Below are 22,006 nucleotides of genomic sequence, written 5' to 3'. Positions count from 1 at the left end.
CCTCCTCTAGTGGCAGCTGCAGACTGATTAGTCTGCCACAGTCTTGGCTAAGAGACATGTCTTTTAGCTCACACAGTAGAGGCTCATGCATGAAACTCCAGAAGTCCCAGGTTTGATCCTGGCTGCTGCCAACTGGCCTGGCGTTACAGTGGATTTCATCCAACATAAGTCACAAGGGCTTTGTCTCACTCTCTCAAGGGCAATACAAGTTTTCTTTGTCCTTTCCCAGCTCAGACATGCACCAAAACATTCAAAACACAAGAGCCCCAAAGTCAAAATTCAGTTTCCCCACAGGGTTGTTTCTCCAGCCTGCAGTTCTCCAAGGTTTAACCCCAACATTCAGATTCAGTAGGTCAGTAACTTCCCATGAAGGAATTGTACCACCCTGAGGACAGCTGCATTTATCTGATCCTAATTGACCCCAATCTCTTCTTTCCTCAACAAGCCTCACCTGGCCTCTGAGGATGAAAAACAGGGCAGTCATCCTCTGTCTTTTCTGGCTAATGTGTTGGTAAGGTAACCCAACTGATTCCCAGGTGTCATGACTCTGGTACTCATTTGAGTCCCAAAAACAGTGAGAACAGAAAAGTGTTATAGCATAGATAGACATAAAAGGAGGGGGGAGGGGACGAGATGATGACATGGTGATCTTTCATACTCCATTTGTATCCCATTTTCACAGTTATATCACATGCAACATTATGAGCTCTGTAGACTACAGAAACCTCCCTAAGCACTAAACCACTCAGAAACAGGCCCCAAAAGTGAAGCCCCACAATTATTGAACACTTGAACATTTCTATCAGTGTCAATAAGAACATGTTGAACCATAATGTCATTGTAATGAATGTACATATAGAAGGATTGAAAAAAAAAGAATCACAAAGTTTCTGCAAGTTATACATAGTCAAGATTGTGAGGAAAAATCCTATGGTATGTCTTACCTGAAAAGTGGAATATGATCAGAGATTTTTGAGACAGCATCACAGCACACACATTTAAGTTAAGATTTTGTGTCGAACATTATTATTGGCATTTTTTTGACTTCTGAATGCTTTAAATTGGAAAGTTTGATTATTGCACTGACAGGTGTTTTCTTTTTAATTAAATTATTTTTAATGGTGTCCTTTGCCCTTCTGCAAGAATTCTGTTTTCCCGGGGTTGAGAATAGGAGTGCTCCAGCAATAGCATCCAAACATTCTTCTAGACCAAATATTCAGGACCCCAAGACCAAGAGCTGTACAGTTGTATTATTGCTAAATATTGCACATTTAGTGCTCAGGTATTTCTAAGGTGCTTAATCATCTTGGTTTATAATCACTGTACAGAATTAAGAAGTCTGTAACAATAACAATAATCCCTAGCTCTTTTTTAGCCCTTATCATCAGTAGATCTCAGAGTGCTTTGCAAAAGAAGTCAGTAGCATTATCCCCATTATACAGATGGGAAAATGGGGGCATAGAAAGATGAAATGACTTGCCTCAGGTCATCCAGCAGCTGAGCCTGGAATAGAATCAAGGTCTCAAGTGCCAGTATAGTGCTGTATCCACTAGGCAACACTGCCTCTCCTACTGAAGTGTCTGTGTTCTCCTGTGACCAGAGATGTGTGACTTTAGTGCTCACGTTACTGCTGTTGGGTTTTTTTCTGGTGGTGATGATAGCAACATAATTTACAGATACTGTTCCTGCAGGAGAGAATTCCCCTAAGGGATGTGGCCCTACTCAGTGTTTAGAAATGGCCTTATTAAGAATCATGTGAAGAACATGAGAGTTAGGGCCAAACCCAGAGGGATGAAACACACCAAATCCTAGGTGATGGCAACTAGTTAGTAGTTCATTACCACCATCAGACTCCAGCTTTCTAGGTAGGGCAGAATCCCCTGGGGGCAGTTCCAGGCAAACCAGCAAGCCCCTTTGGAATCAAAGCAATAATCCATGTTCAGTGGGATCAGTATTTGGGAAATCTAGCATATGACCAAAACACAAGAAAGTCTTTTCCATCAGGAACTTTTTCAGACGGAGCTCATGGGCCTCTCTAGTCCTGGGTGAGAAGGATTTATAGATACTGCACTTAGCAGAGATACATGCCTAACCCAGACAGTACAGGCACCAGTGATGCTTGTTGCTGATGGAGAAGGAGCAAGGCAGGAGACTCAGTTCTTGAAGACCAGGACCCGAGGCATAGTCCTGGGACCAGAAGGGTTTCCCCCCTGCTGGGGGTGGTATTTTACTCTACTTCTAAACTATACACTAACTAGAATTCCTGTGCTAAGATATAAACTAGCTACAATTACATTTTTACAGGTTGCGCAATAGTGAAGGAGGACACGATGCCAACTCACACCATATGTGGTAAGAAGAAACTGGAGACCTCTCAGATGGGAGAACAAGGAGAGCAACTGAGCATGTGCGAGTCAATGGACACTGCTTTGAAAGCATTCCAGATTCCAGCACACGGTGCCCATGCACATGTGGAATACACATAGGGACCATCACTTGAAGAACCAAAGATTTTCAGAAGTGACTGGTCATTTTGGGTGTCTGACTTGAAACCCACCCAAGGGTCTTGATGTCCAGGAAATGCAGAGCACCCACCTCTGAGATTCAGACCCCTTAAAGTGACTCAGGTTGGACACCCGAACATGGAGTACCCAACATCACAAGGGCCCAGATCCTTAAAGGTATTTAGCCACCTAGCTCCTATTGAAATACATGGGAGTTAGGCAACAAAATGTCTTTGAGAACCTAGGCCAAAGTGCTTTTGAAAATCTTGGCCCTATGAATCCATTGACCCCAATTTAACACCAGCAAGAGATCCTTTATGACCAACACAGCAATGATCATAATCCTCAAGGGAGGCCTACACCCTGACTAAAATGTAGGATGTGATTGGCATCCAAGTACATTATCTTCTCAAGCATCTTCTGCAGATGTGTTTGTGTATGAGAGAGACCGGGCAGGAAACAGCAAGCATTGCATCATCCACAGATAGCTTAAGGAAGGGGCAGACTTCCACATGTCTGAGAAGTGGCCACATCCTCTTGCTAAGTCAGATTAGATAATGCCTCCAAAACATCAATGCTACTTGCTTTAAGCAAACAAGCTGAAGAAAGATCTGAACCACTATTGGTGGGTTTTAGGAAATACAGAAGACATGGACTTCATAATCAAAAACCAGCTCAACAGTTGGGAGACAGTCCATTGAAAGCCAACGGTTCTTGAAGTGAAAAGGCCAGAAAAGATGAGCCTGGAGCTGGAGGTTTTTAAGAACTGATTTGACAAACACCTGACAGAGATAGTCTAGATAATATTGTCCTGCCTCAATACAGGGGAGTGAACTAAATGACCTATCTATGATTGTCTCTTCCCTGTTTAACAAACCAGTCACAGTGAGCAACAGAAGAGAGAGCTGGTTGAGCACAGCAGTCTTGATCAATAATGCTGAATGGCCAACCCTCTAGGATTGTCCTGGAGTCTCCAGGAATTAAAGATTAGGTCATGTGATGACACCTCTAGGGATACGTCCAACCAAAACTGGCAACTCAGAAAGAGTTCAGTGGCTGGTTCTTTGTGTTGTCTACAGGTGAGGATAAGTAACATCCCAGAGTTTCAGTCATAGCTCTCATGTAGAGCTGGTTGAAGTTTGTGCTAAACTTTTATTTTTAATTTTAAAAAGGTCTTTTTTAAAACTGAAAACTTGGGTGAAAAGTTCTGGGTTATTTTGAATTTTTTTGGGGGGGAGGGGTTCCATCAAAATGGAAATATTTCAATTTTTGAAATGTCACATTTTCTGCTTGTTGGGTTTTCCCTCCCTTTCTCCCCCTCAACCTGTTTTTGCCGCTGAATGCAGTAGACTGATTGGTGTCTAATCCCCCCCCCTTTTCTTTTAACCTTTCGCAACTGTAACTTTTCAGAACTTCCACAACTTTTGACAAGTTTGAGTTGCAGATTTACAGTTCCATTTACTGTCACCTAGGTCCCTGCTCTAATCTCTAGACCCCCAATGCCTCTCAATGATGTCTGGGCAGGGCAGGATACAAAGGGGGAATTGATTAACCAATACATATATTTATTATTATTTAAGCTGTATATGAATTTATAGGTTTACTATATTATTCTGCAAGGATAAACTCCACTTAGAGAATGAATTCATTTCTTTAACTCATTTATGCTAATTAATTCATTTAGAAAGAAACCCCCAGTGCTACCCCTTTGGGGGGGGGTAGTGCAGTTTTTAAGTGGCATTTGTTAGCTTTTCTTAGACTCTTTCCCAGTGCAAGTTTCACAATATTCAGTCTTTTTTTATTTCTTAAATCCCCAGCTCCTGGAGGCATGGGATTAAGATAACCTTTTTAAAAGATCAATTTCTAGGCCTCCTGGTTGCAAAGAAGAGCTTGAAAATGTGACCCCTAATGGGTCAGGAACCAGAAGGCAAAGGATAAGAATCCCAAATGTAAGCCAATCTCATGATATTTTAGGGCTGACTAGATTAGATGATTAACTCTTTGGGGCAGAAACTGTCTTTGTTCCGTGTTTGTACAGCACCTAGCACAATGGGGTCATGGTCCATGACTGGGGTTCTCAGGCATTATTGCAATGATATAATAACAATGATGATGATGGTTTTTGATTGGTTGGCCCTGGCAATACTGTGTACTAGAATCACTGATGCTTGACTTACAGCTAGGGTAACATTTGTCAAAACTAAGGTCAAGAAGTGTCTGTAAGCCATGGCCCACACCAAGTAAGGAGGGGCTCTCCATTAGGGGGTATTACCTTGCCAGCTGACTGGGGGTGGGGTAACAACTCCATCTCTCTTGTTCACTACGGGATGCTGTTCCTGAACCAGTCACAATGCTCCAGGGAATGCTGGGGGAATGGGTGCCAGTGCAGGCCTTGCTCCCGCCTTTCCCATAACACTGTACCACTGCCCCCTACCCCATACCAGCCGAGCGATGCTGGCCAGTGCAATGGGGCAGGGCCAGGTGCCTTCCCACTTCTGGGGTGTAGTCTGTGCACACGAGACTCCCCCAGCCTTGCAGGTGGGGAGCCCAAGAATCAGGTTGTGCTGGGTTCTAGTGCACAAGGGAAGGGAGAAAGTTTCCTTGTGCTTTCATCTCCCTCCTCTCTTGTGCCCCCCGCGCCATACAGGGCCAGACCACGAGCAGGTGTAAACAGACTTCATCAGCACTACGCCGATCTACACCAGCCGAGAATCGGACCCAACACCTCAGCAAGCTTTTCTCTTCACTCTCAGCTCTCCTCCGCCTCAAGCGTTGTTGGCGATGGCAATTAGAAAGGGCTCAGCAGCCATTCCATTACCGTGTAATGCTTCTAAAGGCCAGAAATCGGATTAGGGGACCCAGCTGCAGCAGGAGTGAAGACTGACCCCTGCCTCTGTTACAGGGAGCCAGCTTAGTGAGGGCTGCCTGCTAGTACATGCTGATTTCAGTGCCTGAAAAATCAAACCGGGAAAGATGTGTCCTAGGGAGCCCCCTAGTGGAAAACAACTGAAAGTATTTAAAACTAAATGTATTTGATGCCAGGAGAGATCAGCATTGAAGGCTGATATTAAATAATTAACAGACAGTTAATAACGTTCCCCTACTCTACTAGCCACTTTCCAGTCACCCAGGAAGACACAGTCCCTGCCCTAAAGAGCTAGCAATTAGTATTTGTCTCTCAGCTCCCTCGTTGGGTATGTCTACACTGCACACACTTAAGCCCATGCTTGTGGATTCTGTGTTTCCAAGCCCAGGTTTACACTGCTGGGCCTGGCTCTCACAGCTGTGCCAATGCATCCATATGGCACTACACAGACCTTCTGATTTGGGCCTGTGGCTTCACCTGCGTCCACACTGCAAAAATGACAGGGCTTGGAGTGAATCATTGCTGAACTTGGGGTCTGACCCACCCCTGTAGCAGGGTCCTAGGATCTGGGTCCTGAGTGCTTGCTGACCAGAGTCAGACTGATCTGTGTGTGGACAGAAGGGAAGTTTGGGCTCATACCTGAATCAGAGCCAAGGTTTAGGGTGCAGTGTAGACATGACCTCAGGGTGGTTCTTTGTCAGCTTGTCTATCATGGAGCACAGTGACCATGGTGGAAGCTCAGGGGAAAGTCTCACATTCTTGTCTTCCTTTGGCAGTGTTTACTTGATGGGTAAGAAGTTCTCCCAGGAGCAGATCACTCCAAAGTACAATAGACTGGGGAGGACGTACTATGTGTCTGGAGGAAGCAAAAGGAGCCAAGGGGCTGTGTAGAGTTTTTATTCTGTGTTTGTGCTGGCCTCTGCCTAGGGCTCCTTAGGGCCACAGTCATAAAACTAATAGATTAGTCACTGAAGCTTCCCAGATCAGGTTCGGAGTCTTTAATAGCACAGCGATCTCCCTGGGGATAATCGTTACTAGACTAGGAGGAGCACATCAGAACAGATCAGTCCTCAGCTGTCCCAGAGCTCATGGTTCAGGCCGGTTGCAGACAAGCAGATGTCACTGCCCCCACTTTATTTGTGGAAGGTTTTCTTCAAAAGGGCTAGAAACTTGGGGCTTTTCTTCACTGCAGTGTTCGCTGGCCTTCTAACCTAACTTCTGGCCACACACCAGAATGGCTAGTTCAATTTCCATGGTGCTTTCAGTTCAAACTAGCTGGCCCATCACAGACTGAACCTTAATTGCTGCCGATGCACCAGCTAGTACAGCTGTGTGGGGATGCAGCAGCTGGAGCGCCTCAGCAGCTAATCCAGTCACTCAGTAGGCTCTGCTAGGCTATCTTGGGAGGAATAACTCCAGTGTAATAGTTTGAGTTAACTGTTGTGGCAAAGTCTATCCCTTTGATTCCGTTTCCTCAGGTGGAGGAGGGTTGGTGGGAAGCTGAGTCAGGATTGCAGTGATTTTATTATGAGTCTCACAGTATTTGGTGTTTTAAAGCCCCAGCTCCTGGAGTCCTGGGATTATGTGAGACTCTCAGCTTCCATTTAAACTAAAAGAGCAAGTTTCTAGCCCTCATGGTTGCAGAGAAAAGCTTTAAAACCAGACCCCAAAGGTAAATACAGAGAACTCAACATTTTGTTTCAATCTCATGATCTTTGAGGCCCTGGCTTGTGATTTTTGAATTCTGAGAGTTGGCAATACTCATGCTGGGATGAGGGGGGGTGGGTACAGACCTCATCTAAATATTAGGATCCCTGCGAACAAATATCCCCTAGCTCTAAATGCCAGCATATTTGTTGGACGGCCTAATAGCCATGTGAATGAATGGCCTAGTGTTACTGCAAGGTGTTCCCAGCGCACTGGTTTTTCCTTTACTGATTGTTCCTTTGGCAGCACGACTGCCTGGAATCTGGGAAGCATAAGCCCAGCTCATGTTGGTAGGATTACATGCTGGTGATAGTAGGAGGTATATGGTCAGGGGTGGACCAGGGCTCTGGTGGCTTCTTGCACCGAGACCCTCTGCTATGTGGACCCAGGAGGTTGTCAGCCAAGCCCATCTGCATTTCTTTCCACTAGCCACTGGGTTTCCAATACTTGAACCTTACGCCATGTCACATTTAAAGCCAGGCAAATTATTCTGATCCGTGCTGAGCTTTTCCTGGGTTGGGGGAGGTGGGGGGAATGGGGCCATTGCTCTAACAACAGCATTTTCAGTCACGATTGAAGATGCTGCTAAGAGACAGAGAGCTGAGCGGCTGGGGGGACTGGCTGGCTTAGGAACCGCCCAGCATGCAGCTCGATTCGTCCCCACTGGGAGTCAGGGCTGCTCTGCACACTCAGAAACCAGGCCCAAGGGCTCTCAGGCTGGACCCGCAGAAACCAGAGCACCGACTGAGTGAAAAGCCATTATATGGATGCTGTTAGCCAGTGCTAGGCAAGGACACTGGAGCAGCACCCACGGAACTGGCCCAGCATGGGCAGTGACCCTGCACGTTCCACGCGTACCTCCCTGACCCTAGCATGGAGGGACCCCACTCAGGTGAGGGAGTAGATCAGGCCCCAGGGCCTGGTCTGCCCACAAAGGTGCCCATTAGTGCTACCCGGGCCCTGTGAACATCCATCGCCAAGGAACAAGGCTCATCTCCAGAGACCACTGCGGCCAAACCCCATGCAGAGAATAACAGCACTTCCGCAACAGTAAGGGCTTGGGCCTGTAAGCCACTGGGCGCTCAGCTGTGGGTCCTGCTCCCTCCCTCCCCCCACGTTGCCATACAACTCCTGTATACTGGCCTAGGGCAGCCAGGGCACTCAGCACCTTGCAGCCTGAGCCCTACATTTGCCTGCATTTGAACCAGCCCCCTCAAGAGGTAAACGGCTGCATAGCCCATGACTGCCCCTCCTCTCCCTGCCCAATGCACCCACCCTCATTGCAGCCAACTGGTTGCATTGTGCACTTTAATTCAGACCAGTTTCCAACTGAGAAAGGCCGAGCCCCTTTTCAGCCGCTTACAATAGCTTAACAATGGCCAGCCAGAGCAAGTGATGTTCATGAATGGAGTACAACGGGGGCAAGCCCTATCCGGAGGGCCGGAGCCCCCTAGGCTGGCTGCGATGAATGGGCTCAGGGCTTGTCTCCGCTGGGTAATTACCTTCACCGGGGCCCTGGCAATCCAGTCTCGCTGTGGTGGCAGCAGCGCTGCTGACACAAGGCTGGCTGGGGAGTGGTTAGAACTCCCCTCTATGCCTCTGCCAGGGCGTGGGTGAGAATTGCAGGTTGCACAGGCCACCTTTACTTTGCACTCGCCATCTCCCGGGCTGCTCAGCTGCTGACTCCACGTACCCTCTCCTCCCCTCCCGAGATAGGGGATTGCTGCTGTCCATTGCCTATTACTGTCTTACCCCCAGCCTCTTCTCTGCCACCTGCTCCCTTCCGCCTCCATCACTGCCCCCAGGCTGGGGGGCTGCCATCCAACCCCTTCCCCCATCACTATCTTTCCACTCGCTTCCGCCCCTCACATTGTCTAAATCTGCCTCCTTCTCCTCCCAGTGCCCTGCCGCCCCCGCTCCTCTCACCCACCTTTCCCAGGGTCTCTGCTGCCCCTCCCAGGTCTGGCGTCTCATCCTGGCTCCTGAGCCATCGAGTGGCAGCCATTTTGCCCATGGGCATGGCTTCTGGACCTAGGAATCAGCTGGGTGTGGGTCGGGCACTGGTGTTTTGCAGCGGAGGGCTTAAAGACTCAGGCTTTGCGCAGGCCCCCAGCTAGGGAATGCCGCTTGAAGGCGAACCCTGTCTGCGCTCACCTGCTGCAGGCTGGTTCCCGGCTTGTGGGATGTTGCAGGCCTGTGTGGGGAGGAGAGGGCGCAGCTGTGGGGGTTTTGCGATGTGAGCACAGAGAGTAGGGTCACTTGATGGTGTCCTTCCCGGGATCGTATGAAATTTGGCACCAGACGAGTTGAAGTTCTAGACTCGGGTACTGCACTGGTGGATGCTGCAGCAAAGCCTGGCAGAAGGGGCATTAGCTGTGCAGGCTCCCTCCACCCCAGCCCATGAGGATCCCACACCCACCCGACAAAACGAGCCATTTCTGAGGAGGAGAGGGAAGATCGCTCTCCAGGTACCAAATGCTGGAAGAGAGAGAGGACAGTTTTGTACCCAGAGTGCTGCACTGGGGCTCAAGAGAGCTGAGTTCAATTCCTGGCTCTGCCACAGATGCCCTGTGTGACCTTGGGCAAGTCACTGAATCTCTCTGGGCCCCAGTTCCCCATCTGTAAAAATGGGATTTTCTCCACTCTTGTAAGACCTTTGTCTGGTCCCCAATCTCCACGGCCATCTCTAGGTGCTGCTACAATAAAATCCTTAGCATAGCTGCTCAGATGACCCCTGCAGCAAGTGCTTTTGTGGTAGGGACCCCGCTCTCTGCTAGGAACTAATCTGGGACTCCCCAGAAAAGCTGTGATGGCAGCAAACAATGCCTGGAGCCCCCAGCCAAGCTCAGAACCTCCTGGGGCTTGGCCCCACACACATCCCAAAGATCGTACAAGCTAGACAAAGGGTGGGCAGGGAAATGGAGGTGGACAAGATCTTACAGCAAGTCAGTGGCTAGGAACAGAACCTACATCCCCTGAGTCCTAGCCTGGCATGCTATCCACTGGACCGCATCAGTAACTGTTTCCCAGTGTGCTGCTTCAGATCTAGCCCATGCCTAAGCCTCTGGGTTATCCAGCCCCTTCCCTGTCCCAAACTCTGTGCCAAATGCATCCCAGTGTGACAGGATAACACACACTCGGCTCTGATCCATGCCGATCTCTTATATATTATTTTAATTTATTTTTTTGCTTTTATTGTGAGTGAAAAAATAATTTAAACCGATTACATGTACAGGGGGAAAGGGTCTTGTTAGCGCTCTGATAAACTGCAGCGATTCCACAGCTGGCAAGGAGAGGGTCTGATGAGTCAATTCGTCTCTGTACAAATATTCCCACCTAAAAAGATCTGAGGGTTTATAAAGCCTCTCTCTTGATTACAAGTTGTCACAGTACAGGACAGGGGCAAGGAGACTGGGCAGGAGCTGATGTGGGTCCACGATATCCTAAACTGTCCTCTACCATCTCTCTCCCAGCGACAGGGTCAGGTAATCTGGAGTGGGGTCTCGAGCATCTCCATGAGAAAGGTGTCAATGGGCGTGTCCCCGATCAGCTTGAAGAAGAAGAGGTGCTCGAGGCATTTCAGCCCGATGGATCTCAGCGCCGGCAGCCGGAGGAGGAGTTTGGCAAATCTGGAAGAATATGCCATGGAATCACAGAAGTTAGAGATGGGAAAGGACTATTGTCATTATTATTCCAGTAGAGTGTAACCAAGATCAAGGCACCACTGTGCGGGGGCTGTACAAACTCACAGTAAGGTGCATCGTCTGCTCTGAAGAGCTTACAATCTAAAATAGACAAGATATGTGAAAGAAAGGAAACAAAGAGGTGAAGCCTTTCCACCCAAGGTCAGTAGCAGAGCCAAGAACAGAATCCATGTCTCCCGATTCTCAGTCCAGTGCCCTATCCATTAGCTCACACTGCCTCTTCTACATGTACATCCCTGTACAGCCATAGCATTGTATTCCTGTCAATGTGTCCCCCACACTGCTACACAGAACTGAGCAAATAACTGATTTTTTTCCATTTCAGGGGGTGACTTGAAAAATCCGGGAGAAAAATTCAGTTAGATTCAAACAGAAACTGATTTTTTTTCAGTTTCTCTCCCCAAAATCAGTGTGTGTATGTGTGGTGGGGGGAGGGGGGGAAAGGGGACGAGACACCCAAAACAATACCTTTTTTTCGACCTGAAATGATTTTGTTGTTTTTCTTGGGTTTTTTGTTTCGGGTGCTTTTCACCATTTTTTAAAATAGTGAAATTTCAAAATGAAATGCTATTTTGAACCAAAAAGTCAAAACAAAACATTTTGATTTTTCTTACATTTTTTTCAGCCAATACTATTTGCCGATTTTGACCTGAGTTTGCAAGGAGTTTCAGTGCCCCAAAAAATGCAATCTACTATTTGCCGAAAATATTTCACTACATGGTCTAGTGTTCTGTCCAGTCTAGTTTTAAATAAGACAGGGATTCTATGACGTCCCTTGGGAGATTATTTCACAAGACAAATACATCTGGAAGCTGTCTGATGCTCACCCTACATTTTCCTTCTCATAATTTCATCTCACAGTGGAAAAGCCTGTCACTTAATTCAGCTGCTAGTTCCTTTGCTCCTCTGTTTAATCTGATCAGAATCCCAGGGACTCAACTCATCTGTGTTAAAAGCACTACAAACCCCTCTCTTTATTTGGAACATTTTGGGCAAATTCCAGCAGCTGAGAAGGATACATGGGGACAGCTGGATGGTGGATCTTCTTTCTTGCCTGGTAAAAACCAGCATGTCTTTGGAGAACAAAAGGGGGAGAAATTTTTATCCTACATTTTCAAACCTCCAAGGCAAAAAAGAGTTTGGAGTCTCCGCCAGCGAGGGCTTGAACTAGTGATCTAGAGCTAAAACATGCCATTGAAATCATTGTTGAACTCTGTTTAAAAATGGATGGCCCCTAAAAAACCTTCATAGCCTATTATCATCCTCCTCTGCCCACATGCTTCCTTTATATTATGGACCAAACATGGCCACATTTACAGCTGACTGACCTTTATCCATGTCCCACTTCCTGTCTGTAGCACACAAATCTGTAGCCAAAAATCGCAATGCTGGCAGCTTAAATAGCAATGTGATCTGTTATGTGCACCAGCATTTCTAGAAACTAGCCAGGAGAGGGTAGTGTTGTACAACCCAGGAGAATGAATTGCAATGGGCTCCTGTAGTGGTTTACATGAAAGCAAAAAGCCAAAGGCAAGAGGACAGTGCTCGTGTAGAGGACCAGAGATAGGATCAGGTGGGTTACAGAAATGTCTTCTTTCCTTGAACCAGCTATGATTTTTCATCAGAGAAACAACAAATATCAGCCAAAACCAGACTTTTTTTTGGTTTTCAGCCAAAAATTCTCCAGTTTGGGGCTGAAATTTTGCTGAGACAAAGTCATTTTATTCTACTGAAAGTGTCGGTGAAATGGAACAATGTTTACTGTTCATCCAAATTTCCAGCAGGGAAAAAACATTTTCTAGCCAGCTCTCCACAGATTCCTGCACTCCTGTCAGAGGAGGAACAAAGAATTGCTTCGGAACTGCGATTGGTGTAAATCTCACTATTCCACACCCCCAGGGAGCGTGCCACATGTGTCTGCTGGAGACAGAGATGCAGCACTGTGTTACTCAATATTTACCTTCCAGGTTGTTCAGGGTACTTCTGCTTTGTATATGCTTCGAGAGTGGCATAGACCTTTTCTCGCAGGGACTCCACCTCGAAGGGACTGGACAAGCCCTTGGCATCTGGACCAGGGAGAAACCCAAAGCAAGAAGGAAATCATTGCAGAGTTGACGTTTCATACTTCGTTTGGTTCACAGCTGAACAAGATGATCAATCACTAGAAAAGAGCTGGAGATAGCTCCTGTGAGCTGGCAGCAGTCTCTCCCCTCCGGCAGACTTTCTTCATTAACATTATCTGTCATATTATACAATGGCACCTAACAGCTTCCCCAGGGTGTTAGGTGTTGTACATACACATCGTTAGGGACAGTCTCTGAGTGTGCATTATGCTACAGTCTTTAATGATACGATCTCATGCTGCCTCATTCCGCGCACAGGCTGGACAGAATCAAGGCTGTGTGTGAAAAACCGTAAATCGGATATTTCCTGACTTTCAAGTGCTTCCCTTTTGCACCCTAAATCAGGTTCTTTTTATGTAGATTTTAGCATATTTACATATATTTGTACACACACACACACACAAAGATAATATCTGTCTATCTATTCCCCACCACACTGAAATGATCTTAATGGGTTTGGGGATTGAACCTACCGTTCTTTTCCATACAAAATAGCAGTTGCTCTGGAACATGAAGTGATCTGAAGTATGGCTGTAATTTCCAAAGTGATGAGCCCACCCCAGGCTGCCCCGTGCTGCTCCAAAAGAGCCTGCAAGTGGACATAACTGGTCTCTGCAGGTAGCACAGTTGGTTCTGTTACAGGGTACCGAGATGGCCAAGGGAACAGAGGGCAACAATTCCAGCAGCACAGTACTCCAGCCACCACACTGGGGGGAGTGCTGTGGTCTGATGGAGAAAGCACTGAACTGACAGCGATGAGAGCTGGCTTCCATACCTGGATCTGCAACCTTGGACAACTTTCTGTTTCTCCTCCTGTCTCTCTAGATTCTCAGCTCTGCCATGTGTACGCATACAGCACCTAGCGCAGTGGGACCTCACTCTAGGTTGGTGAGATATTGCATGAAAGAAAGATAAGAGTGCTACCTACCAAATGCCCAGTACCCTGGCATGGAATTCGGCCTCCTCTTCCACAGCTACAGAATGTACGATATCATGGAAAGGTTCCTTTGTGAGCAATGCTTTGGGTGCAGTACTGAGGTAGGGCACAAGCTAGGTTTCACCCAGAGCCAGAACATGTTCTTTGTCAATGATTAGTTCCAGGGTTGGATTACCCTTTTGTGGCCCCTCCCCCCACTCCACCCTGAGGCCCCACCCCCGCTTGGCCTCTTCCCCCTGAGGCCCTGCCTGCCTGCTGCTCACATGGGGAGGGAGGGAAGAGGCAGAGAGGAGTGGGGCCCATGGTCCAGGCAATGACCCTCTTCTGGCACCCTGGCACCATTGTAAACCTGGTAATGATTAGTTCTTTTTCTTTACAGATTCAGTGAAGGTGGATGTAGCTCATAAGGCTACTACAGTGATTCACTGATACTGAGATTTAAGCACATTCTTTCCAGGCACCTGGTAACCTAGGACACAACATTTTTCCGGATTTTCAGGACTAGATGCTTGTTTTTGTCAGCAGTCCAAGGAACTAACTGGTAGCAACTTGCAGGGAGGGTGACATGAGATGTGTTCTTTACAATACAGGGGTTAAAAAGCCAGCTCCTGCGCGACCACTGGAGCTAGCAAACGGGAGTTTAGAGCGGCAGATACACATAATAAACATACTGTAAGGTTAGGCCAATGCCCATCCCCCAAAACAAAACAAATCCCTGCAAGAGTACAAAGACTGCAGGGAGACATCCAGCAGCATTGTGGGCTATCCAGTGTATTGCGCTGAATGCAGCAGGTATGATATCTGCCTTGTGGGCAGGTGGTGTGTGTGTGCATTCGGTGCAAGCAGCTCATGGCCCTCAGAGACTGAGTACAGGCTCTGGAGACCAGAGTGGTTGAACTGGAGGAGCTGAGGAAGACAGAGAGGTACATAGAGGAGACTTTCAGGGTCACAGTAGAACGGTCCTACACCCCAGTCTGACAGTCTCTGTGCTGTTGAGGAGGATGAAAGTCTTGGGGAAGGAGAACATAAAGGTGGAGCAAAGAGAAATAATCCCATAGTTGGGACCCTCCTTTCAGGTGATGTCATGGTATCCTCTTGCACTGAGTATACCCCTCTGGGGGAGGGGACCCCTGTTACGTCCCGATTTGATAAGGACAGTCCCAATTTTTGGGTCTTTTCCTTATATAGGCTTCTATTACCCCACACCTCCTGTCCCGATTTTTCACACTTGCTGTCTGGTCACTCTAGTAATGGGGGTATTTTATTATTAGAAATATCGATAGTTCAGTTTGTGATGACCAGGAGAACCGCACAATGAATTGCCTGCTGGGTGTGGATTGTGCTCATGTCTGTATGTATACCGATCTTTTAACCAATACTCACTCTCTTTTCTTTAATAAATTTTAGTTTAGTTAATAAGAATTGGCTATAAGTGTGTATTTGGGTAAGATCTGAAATATTCATTAACCTGGGAGGTAATGTGTCCAATCCTTTGGGATTGGTAGAGCTTTTTTATATGATAAATAAGATTTTCAGTAATCCTCATCATATTTGACTTGGGTGTCTGGGTGGAGGCCTAAGGCTGGGTTATTTTATGGGAAATGTATTGTTGGCTTCTGGGTAACCAGTGAGGTATTATAGAAGCTGTTTTGTGCTGGTTTGGTAAATCTAAGTATTGGAATATCCACCAGCTTTGGGACTTGTCTGCCCCATTCTTTGCAGTTCACCCTAATTGAGTGACCTCAGTTGGCTCCCCTGGGACTCCGTCACACCTGTCCATGACTTTTACTAAAAATACCCATGACTAAATCTTAGTCTTAACTCACAAATCTATCAGAATTCTTTGAGGGGGTCAAGAAACATGTGGCCAAGGATGATCCAGTGGATATAGTGTACTTGGATGATCAGAAAGCCTTGGACAAGGTTCCTCACCAAAGCCTCTTAAGCAAAGTACACAATCATGGGATAAGAGGGAAGGTCCTCTCATGGATCAGTAACACTCACTTTTGTCAAGCCATATTAGGGCTTACATCTCTTGGAGGTTGCAGCAGCCAGATGGCAACGTGATCTCAACATGCTCTAAAGAAATCAGAACAGTAGCATATGCACCATATTTAGCCACTAGAGGGTGACATATTCCTATACCCTTGAGAGAGTCTGATCTTCCTCCTAGTAGATGGTAATGGTGAAAGCACACCTTGTGGTGGGACACACTCATAGACACAGCATAGTATGGATGACCATAACAATAAGATGCATACTAATCCAGAAAGCATCTCCCCTGGATGTTGCTGAATGCCAATAAGAATTATTAGAGGGGGCCTTTGAGGGTGGTACCTGAAAGAGCCTTGAAGCATCCATTACCACCAAGACTTACCTGGGTTAAACAGGACAATGGCTCGCAGGCATCCCAGCTCAGACTTATCCATCTGCATGTCTTTCATTTTAGACACTAATTCTGTCAGAACTCTGCACATCGGAGACACAAGGAAACAGACAGAGACCGTATGGATGGCAAGGTCTGCATCTAGCATTAAATGCAACACCATGGTGATCTAGGGTGGAATGCTCCATAGATCAGCGCTGGCAAAGCACTCAGATGACTCTTGTGAGATTACAGATTTATTGGCATAACCATTCTCTAGGCTGGTGCATTCAGGCATGGCCCAGCTGTGGGGTCTGCATTAGCAGCAGCTGAATAGGAGCCTAAGAAACATGGTGATCTAGCTTGGAATGGAAGCTGCTATCATCTTTATTATGGGGGCGACCATGGAGATGACATGGGGGGCAATGCTGCGTACGTGGCTTGTGAAACACCTGGGGACAAAGGCCCAGTGTCAAGGGGAGATGTTAGCAGGAATACGTGGCAGGTCTCCCTTAGGCGTGACCTTGCACGGAGGGGAACTGATGTCACTCTAGCTGATGGCAGAGAAATGGAGGCAATACCTGTCGAAAATGGAGCCCACGCCGGCACTGTGCGCACTGCTGCGGTGCACATGTAAGCCTGTGGCGAGCAGGATGCCGTCTTGCACGGTCACCGAGCGATGGGAGAACGAGGCAATGAGCAGCTCATTCCAACCTGCAAGAGCAAGAGACAGGTGCATGTGCGATGCCAGCAGCTCCCCACTGAAACACAGGGCACTGTCCCTTTAAATCAGGGCTGCATGCAGGGACCAGTGCAGGCTCCATTACACCAGCCTCTTTGCAGAGATGTAATGGGAGAGGTGTCTTCGGCCCCATGGCATCTTGGGAAATCCCAGCCCTCCCGTGTTATTAACAAAGGCTGAAAGGGAGTCTGGGGGCAGGCAGAGAGGGGGGACTGTGAGGAGTAGGCTGCTGGAACATGTGGGGGGCTGGAGACTATGGGGGAGCCCCGAGGGAGAATGTGAGGCCAGGAGGCTGACAGAGAGGAGTTGGGAGGGACGGACAGGAGTGTGATAAGGAGATTCTCCACCCCCAGGGCTTAGGAGAGGACTAGAAGGGCAGCTCCCTCCAGGGTCGGCTCTGGCTTTTTTGCCGCCCCAGGCAAAAAAGCCTCTGGCCGGCCCCCGGTGGGGAGCACGGCAGGGGAGGGCGCCAAGCCCAGCCACAGCCCTGCTCTCCCCAGCCGGCCCGAGTGCTGGGAGGAGGGCGGAGAGCCCGGCTGTGGCCCCGCTCTCCCCGGCCGGCCGGAGCGCCGGGGGAGGGCGGCCCCACTCTTCCCGGCCAGCCGGAGCGCCAGGGGGAGGGCGGTGAGCCCAGCTGCGGCTCCGCTCTCCCTGGCAGCTGGAGCGCCGGGGGGGAGGGCGGCGAGCCCGGCCGGGGCCCCGCTCTCCCCGACCAGCCGGAGCGCCAGGAGGAGGGCGGAGAGCCTGGCCACGGCCCCGCTCTCCCCAGCCGGCCAGAGCACCGGGGGAGGGCAGCCCCGATCTCTGACCGGCCGGAGCGCTGGGAGGAGGGCGGCAAGCCCAGCCGGGGCCCCGCTCTCCCCGACCAGCCGGAGCACTGGGGGAGGGCAGCGAGCCCGCTGCGGCTTTGCTCTCCCCAGGTAAGCGCTGCCCCCCTCCAGGTGCCGCCCCAAGCACATGCTTGGTAGGCTGGTGCCTGGAGCTGGCCCTGGCTCCCTCATGCCGGGGTAGGGGAGGGCAAGCAGAGCCCCCTCTGAGCAGCCAGCGTTTCTGCGCACACAGGTAGGGATGAACTGGACCCTGAAAATGAAGATAGCAGGCATCTCCCGAGAGGCGCACGACTCAGAACCCAGGTGAAACCAATGGCTTTCAGGGTGACGGGGCAGGGGGAATCTGACTCATGATTTCTAAGCCCAACGGCTGGCGAAAGGACAGCCAGGAGGGGACAGGGGCAGGTTTCCCAACTGCCCAGAAAACACAGAAGAAGCAACAACAAAAAATGTTTGGAAAAAAAAGTCTGCTTCTTCCTAAAATCGTGTGCCTACAATTTTCTCTTATCCTTGTACTAGAAGCTGTTTTTTCGTACAGGGGAAGGACACATTCCGTAGCTCCATTAACCAAACAAAATACACTTTAATGAACAAGGAAAGAGAAGGACTGAGCCATATTCTGTTAGCAGCCAGTCTTGCCCAGATGACATTAGTAAGTTACTGGGGCCCAATCCAAAGCCCCTTGAAATCAATGGGAAAACTCCAATGGGCTTTGGATCAGACCTTTTGCAAAGCCCTTTAGCACCTCACAATACCTGCACCACTAGCCCCAAGGCTGGTGGTTTATTGCTAAAGCCCAGTTTTCCAAGCTCTGCCAGTTTGGCTCATGGCACAATTAAAGAGCTCCTGTTTTATTATGGACCTTGCAACATTGCTATGTAGCACCAATACATGAGGCCACTGACACTAGAACATGTCACCATGGTGTTTGGTGCTGCGTCTTACCACAATTATTTTGTTCCCCAGGACAAAGCCATTAGGTGGCAGCCCAAGGATATCATTGTGACATACTAAAGCACCCCAAGGGGCCAAAAATCAGCAGACATCTCCAAGGTGCTGTAGGAAGAAACGAAGGAATAATACCAGATTCAGATAAACAGCAGCATTTGGGGATGCTGGGAACCAAAGAATTTTACCTGCCCGCAGAAGAATCACTTGGTCTTCCAGTGTCAGCTCTGAGAAGTGGGGGATTCGCTTGGCCCATTCAACTAAGGTGAAGAGCTGCTTGTCCGCTGCATGGCATATATTGGTGACAGGGTCATTTGTCTAAGGAAGGAAAGATATAAAGAAAGAGAATGTGCCACTGAGAATTTCAGCAAATCAGTGACAATAATCTTGTTCCCTGCAGCCAATATTGTCAGGTTAATATTACTCAGAATCACCATCCAGATGATCAAATCCTTTGCCAGCTACAATTCAAAATGTGCGTTTAACATTCTGGTTTATTACTAGGCTTGGCAGAATGAGATTTATATTTTTTATAATTTTGACTCATAATATCAGTTTATTTGTAAGCATTTTTTATTATTTTTATCTATTTAAATTTTCACAGTTGCAGTAAATTATGGGGTATCAGACAATGGGGGGGGTTAGACAATAATTATTTAATATAGTCGACATTGATATAAAAAGCTAAAGCTTTATAACTGTTAAAACACAAATGGTCAACATCACATGTCAAAACATACTATGCAAATATCCTTAAATGAAACTCTAAAGTTTTCAAGCAGCTTTTTCCTTCCTTTGCAGATCTGAAATTTTGATCATCGATGGAAATATTTTTTCATCAGTCTGTGTGTGTGTGTACGGCAAAATTAACCTTTATTGACTTTGATAAAAATTGAGTCCTTCCAAGACTCTTTATTACCTACCCTTCTCGGGTGCCAGTTCAAATCCAGCCAAAGTTAGTAGCTGATTACAAACTGTTCCCTGTCTGTTCAGTGTCCTAGTTCTCACTATACCGTCCACATCACCCCACCATTGGCAGTCCTGGCCAGTGGTTAAACAAGCTCAACAGTCCTGTTCTGCTCAGAAAAATGAGTTAATGAAATCAGACATCTTTCATCCAAATTCCACCCGCCATCTCACAGATGCCAATTTAACAGAACACCTGTGCTCCAGACACTGCAGTGCCCAGACCAGCAGGGCTCACCAGAGCACGATAGACTTCAAGATCGGCCTTACTCATTATTAAACACCGAGCTGGTTGAAAAAACAGGGAAAAAAATTCACACCCGTGGTTTGCAACTTTCTTTCCACGTGATTTTTTGTAAATAGCTGGTGATGACTGTTGATGATTCTGTAAAAACTTTCTTGGAAAATTTCTACCTTTTTTTTTTAAATCAGGATTCAAATTTTTAATGAAAACTTCCATTGAGAAACTTTAATTTTTGGCCAGTCCTACTAAACAGTCTGTCAGCCACAGCAACTCAATAATGGCCATTGGAAAGTGACTCTGCTGCAGATCCCGGAATTAGTTAACAATCACGTTGCTTTGATCTGGAGCTGCCACAAACAAGACACCCGTCTCACTCCCAGCGGTGGTTCCTTCCTGGATATATAGCCCCATCAATCAGTTACCTGCTGTCGGTTGTAAATACAGGGTAGAACGTTGCCATCACAAGGTGCAAGTGGCTTCATTGAACCTGAGCCACATGCAAAGGCATGACTTAAGCAGACACTTACCGAGTTCTCAGCATTCACGTCGCTGTACGATTCCGTCTTTGGTTCAACAGCCAGTTCAGCTTCTAAAATCCTCTCCACAGGCATATCCTCATTGCCATTGCTCGTGGACTCGGCTTCATTCTCGCTGCGCTCTCGGCTTCTCTGTCTCTCCTCTTGCACAGCTGGAACACAGAACAGTCCTCTGTACCATGCGGGAGCTTGGGAATGCTTCCCATCTTTCTAACTGAGCAACAGCAGGGGGACTGATTCCTCGGATAATACCCCACCCACTACTGAAGAGCTTGGTGAGGAGGATAGGAAACAAAACAGAGGCAGCAAGATGCAAGTCTCCATTGACATAGTAATACTGGAAGCAGACTTTATGGGCCTGATTGATCATTACCACACACCTTGTGTCATCAGGGTGGTGAAGCACTGGAATGGGTTACCTAGGGAGGTGGTGGAATCTCCTTCCTTAGAGGTTTTTAAGGTCAGGCTTGACAAAGCCCTGTCTGGGATGATTTAGTTGGGAATTGGTCCTGCTTTGAGCAGGGGGTTTGACTAGATGACCTCCTGAGGTCCCTTCCAACCCTGATATTCTATGATTCTATGATCATTAACACCAGTGCAACACAACTGCAAAATATGACCATTCGTACAAGGGTGATGTGTTATACCTGCCTGGCAGTGGGTTTAGAATGACTGTGAAATGTGCCGGGCACCACTCAATCGAACTCTTTTGGTGAACAGAACCAGGAGAGGTTTTAATTTGGCAAGCCTGCGTCATGTCCGGATTTGGTTTTGCAAACCCCAAGCCAGGCATGATTTGAACAAAAGGCCCAATTTTATCTGAAACCTCAAAGTTGTTGGGGGTTGTGAGGATACGGGAGAGTTCAGCTAAATGACTCTCGCTTGGGGCCATCGCTGTTCACTAGAACGTTGCATTGGAAAAGCAGCCCACAAAAGTCACAGAGAAGCAGTTGTTCGAGAAGTGACATGCTGTTATTCCTGCGGGGTAGTATGAGAGCAGCAGCCGGCAACCCTCCATGGAGCAAAAGCAGAAGAGGATGCATTTGCAAATGTCAAGGATCCAATGGGGAAGTTTGTCAGGGCAGCTGCCTCAGTTGGTTGCAGTACGTCAGGCACTTGGAATCCATCATTTAAAAGAGTGCGGCTCAGCCTTTAGCAGTCAAAGAGCAACTTGGTCACTGAATAGACTCTGGGGAAGTACAAGAGAGTGAAGCAGGTTGAGACTGCAACCCACAATCGTACGTTATGTGTTTACTGTAGCTCAGCAAACAATACACTCATCAAACCTGCCAAGTATAGGTGACAGCATGAGCTAAGCAACACAGCATCAGCGGCTAAATTAAGTGAAAAGTGCTAATACAGATTCAACCCGCCTGTCTACGTGTCTCTCTTTCTGGATTTAAATTGCCACACCTGCCATTACACACTGATTTACACAACAGCTAAGGATAAGCCCCAATACTGAACAACCCAGAGCTTTAGAGAAGAGCAGATCCAGGTTCAAATTTTGCTCATGGTCTCTCTCTCTAGTAAG

General features: G+C 47.7%; 1 protein-coding gene across 4 annotated transcripts in view; it reads right to left on the bottom strand.

Moving 5' to 3' along the window:
- Positions 1 to 10,247: 10,247 nt before the first annotated feature.
- RXRG (retinoid X receptor gamma) overlaps positions 10,248 to 22,006 on the bottom strand; it is a 105,168-nt gene continuing 93,409 nt past the window's right edge. For 3 of the 4 annotated variants that reach the window (XM_034779537.1, XM_034779538.1, XM_034779539.1), the window contains exons 5-10: positions 20,464 to 20,624; positions 18,915 to 19,044; positions 16,788 to 16,920; positions 16,219 to 16,310; positions 12,742 to 12,847; positions 10,249 to 10,706 (exon numbers count right to left, since the gene is read on the bottom strand). In XM_034779537.1, coding sequence (XP_034635428.1) covers positions 10,559 to 10,706; positions 12,742 to 12,847; positions 16,219 to 16,310; positions 16,788 to 16,920; positions 18,915 to 19,044; positions 20,464 to 20,624 — 770 coding nt within the window. In that variant the 3' untranslated portion in view covers positions 10,249 to 10,558. Of the gene's footprint in view, positions 10,707 to 12,741; positions 12,848 to 16,218; positions 16,311 to 16,787; positions 16,921 to 18,914; positions 19,045 to 20,463; positions 20,625 to 22,006 lie in introns of all 4 variants that reach the window. The other variant, XM_034779536.1, reaches the window with a different exon arrangement.

Source organism: Trachemys scripta, chromosome 8, assembly GCF_013100865.1.
Source record: "Trachemys scripta elegans isolate TJP31775 chromosome 8, CAS_Tse_1.0, whole genome shotgun sequence".
In the NCBI taxonomy this organism is placed as follows: domain Eukaryota; kingdom Metazoa; phylum Chordata; order Testudines; family Emydidae; genus Trachemys; species Trachemys scripta.
Note: the sequence above shows the minus strand (reverse complement) of the source record. Positions and strands in the feature narration are given on the sequence as shown.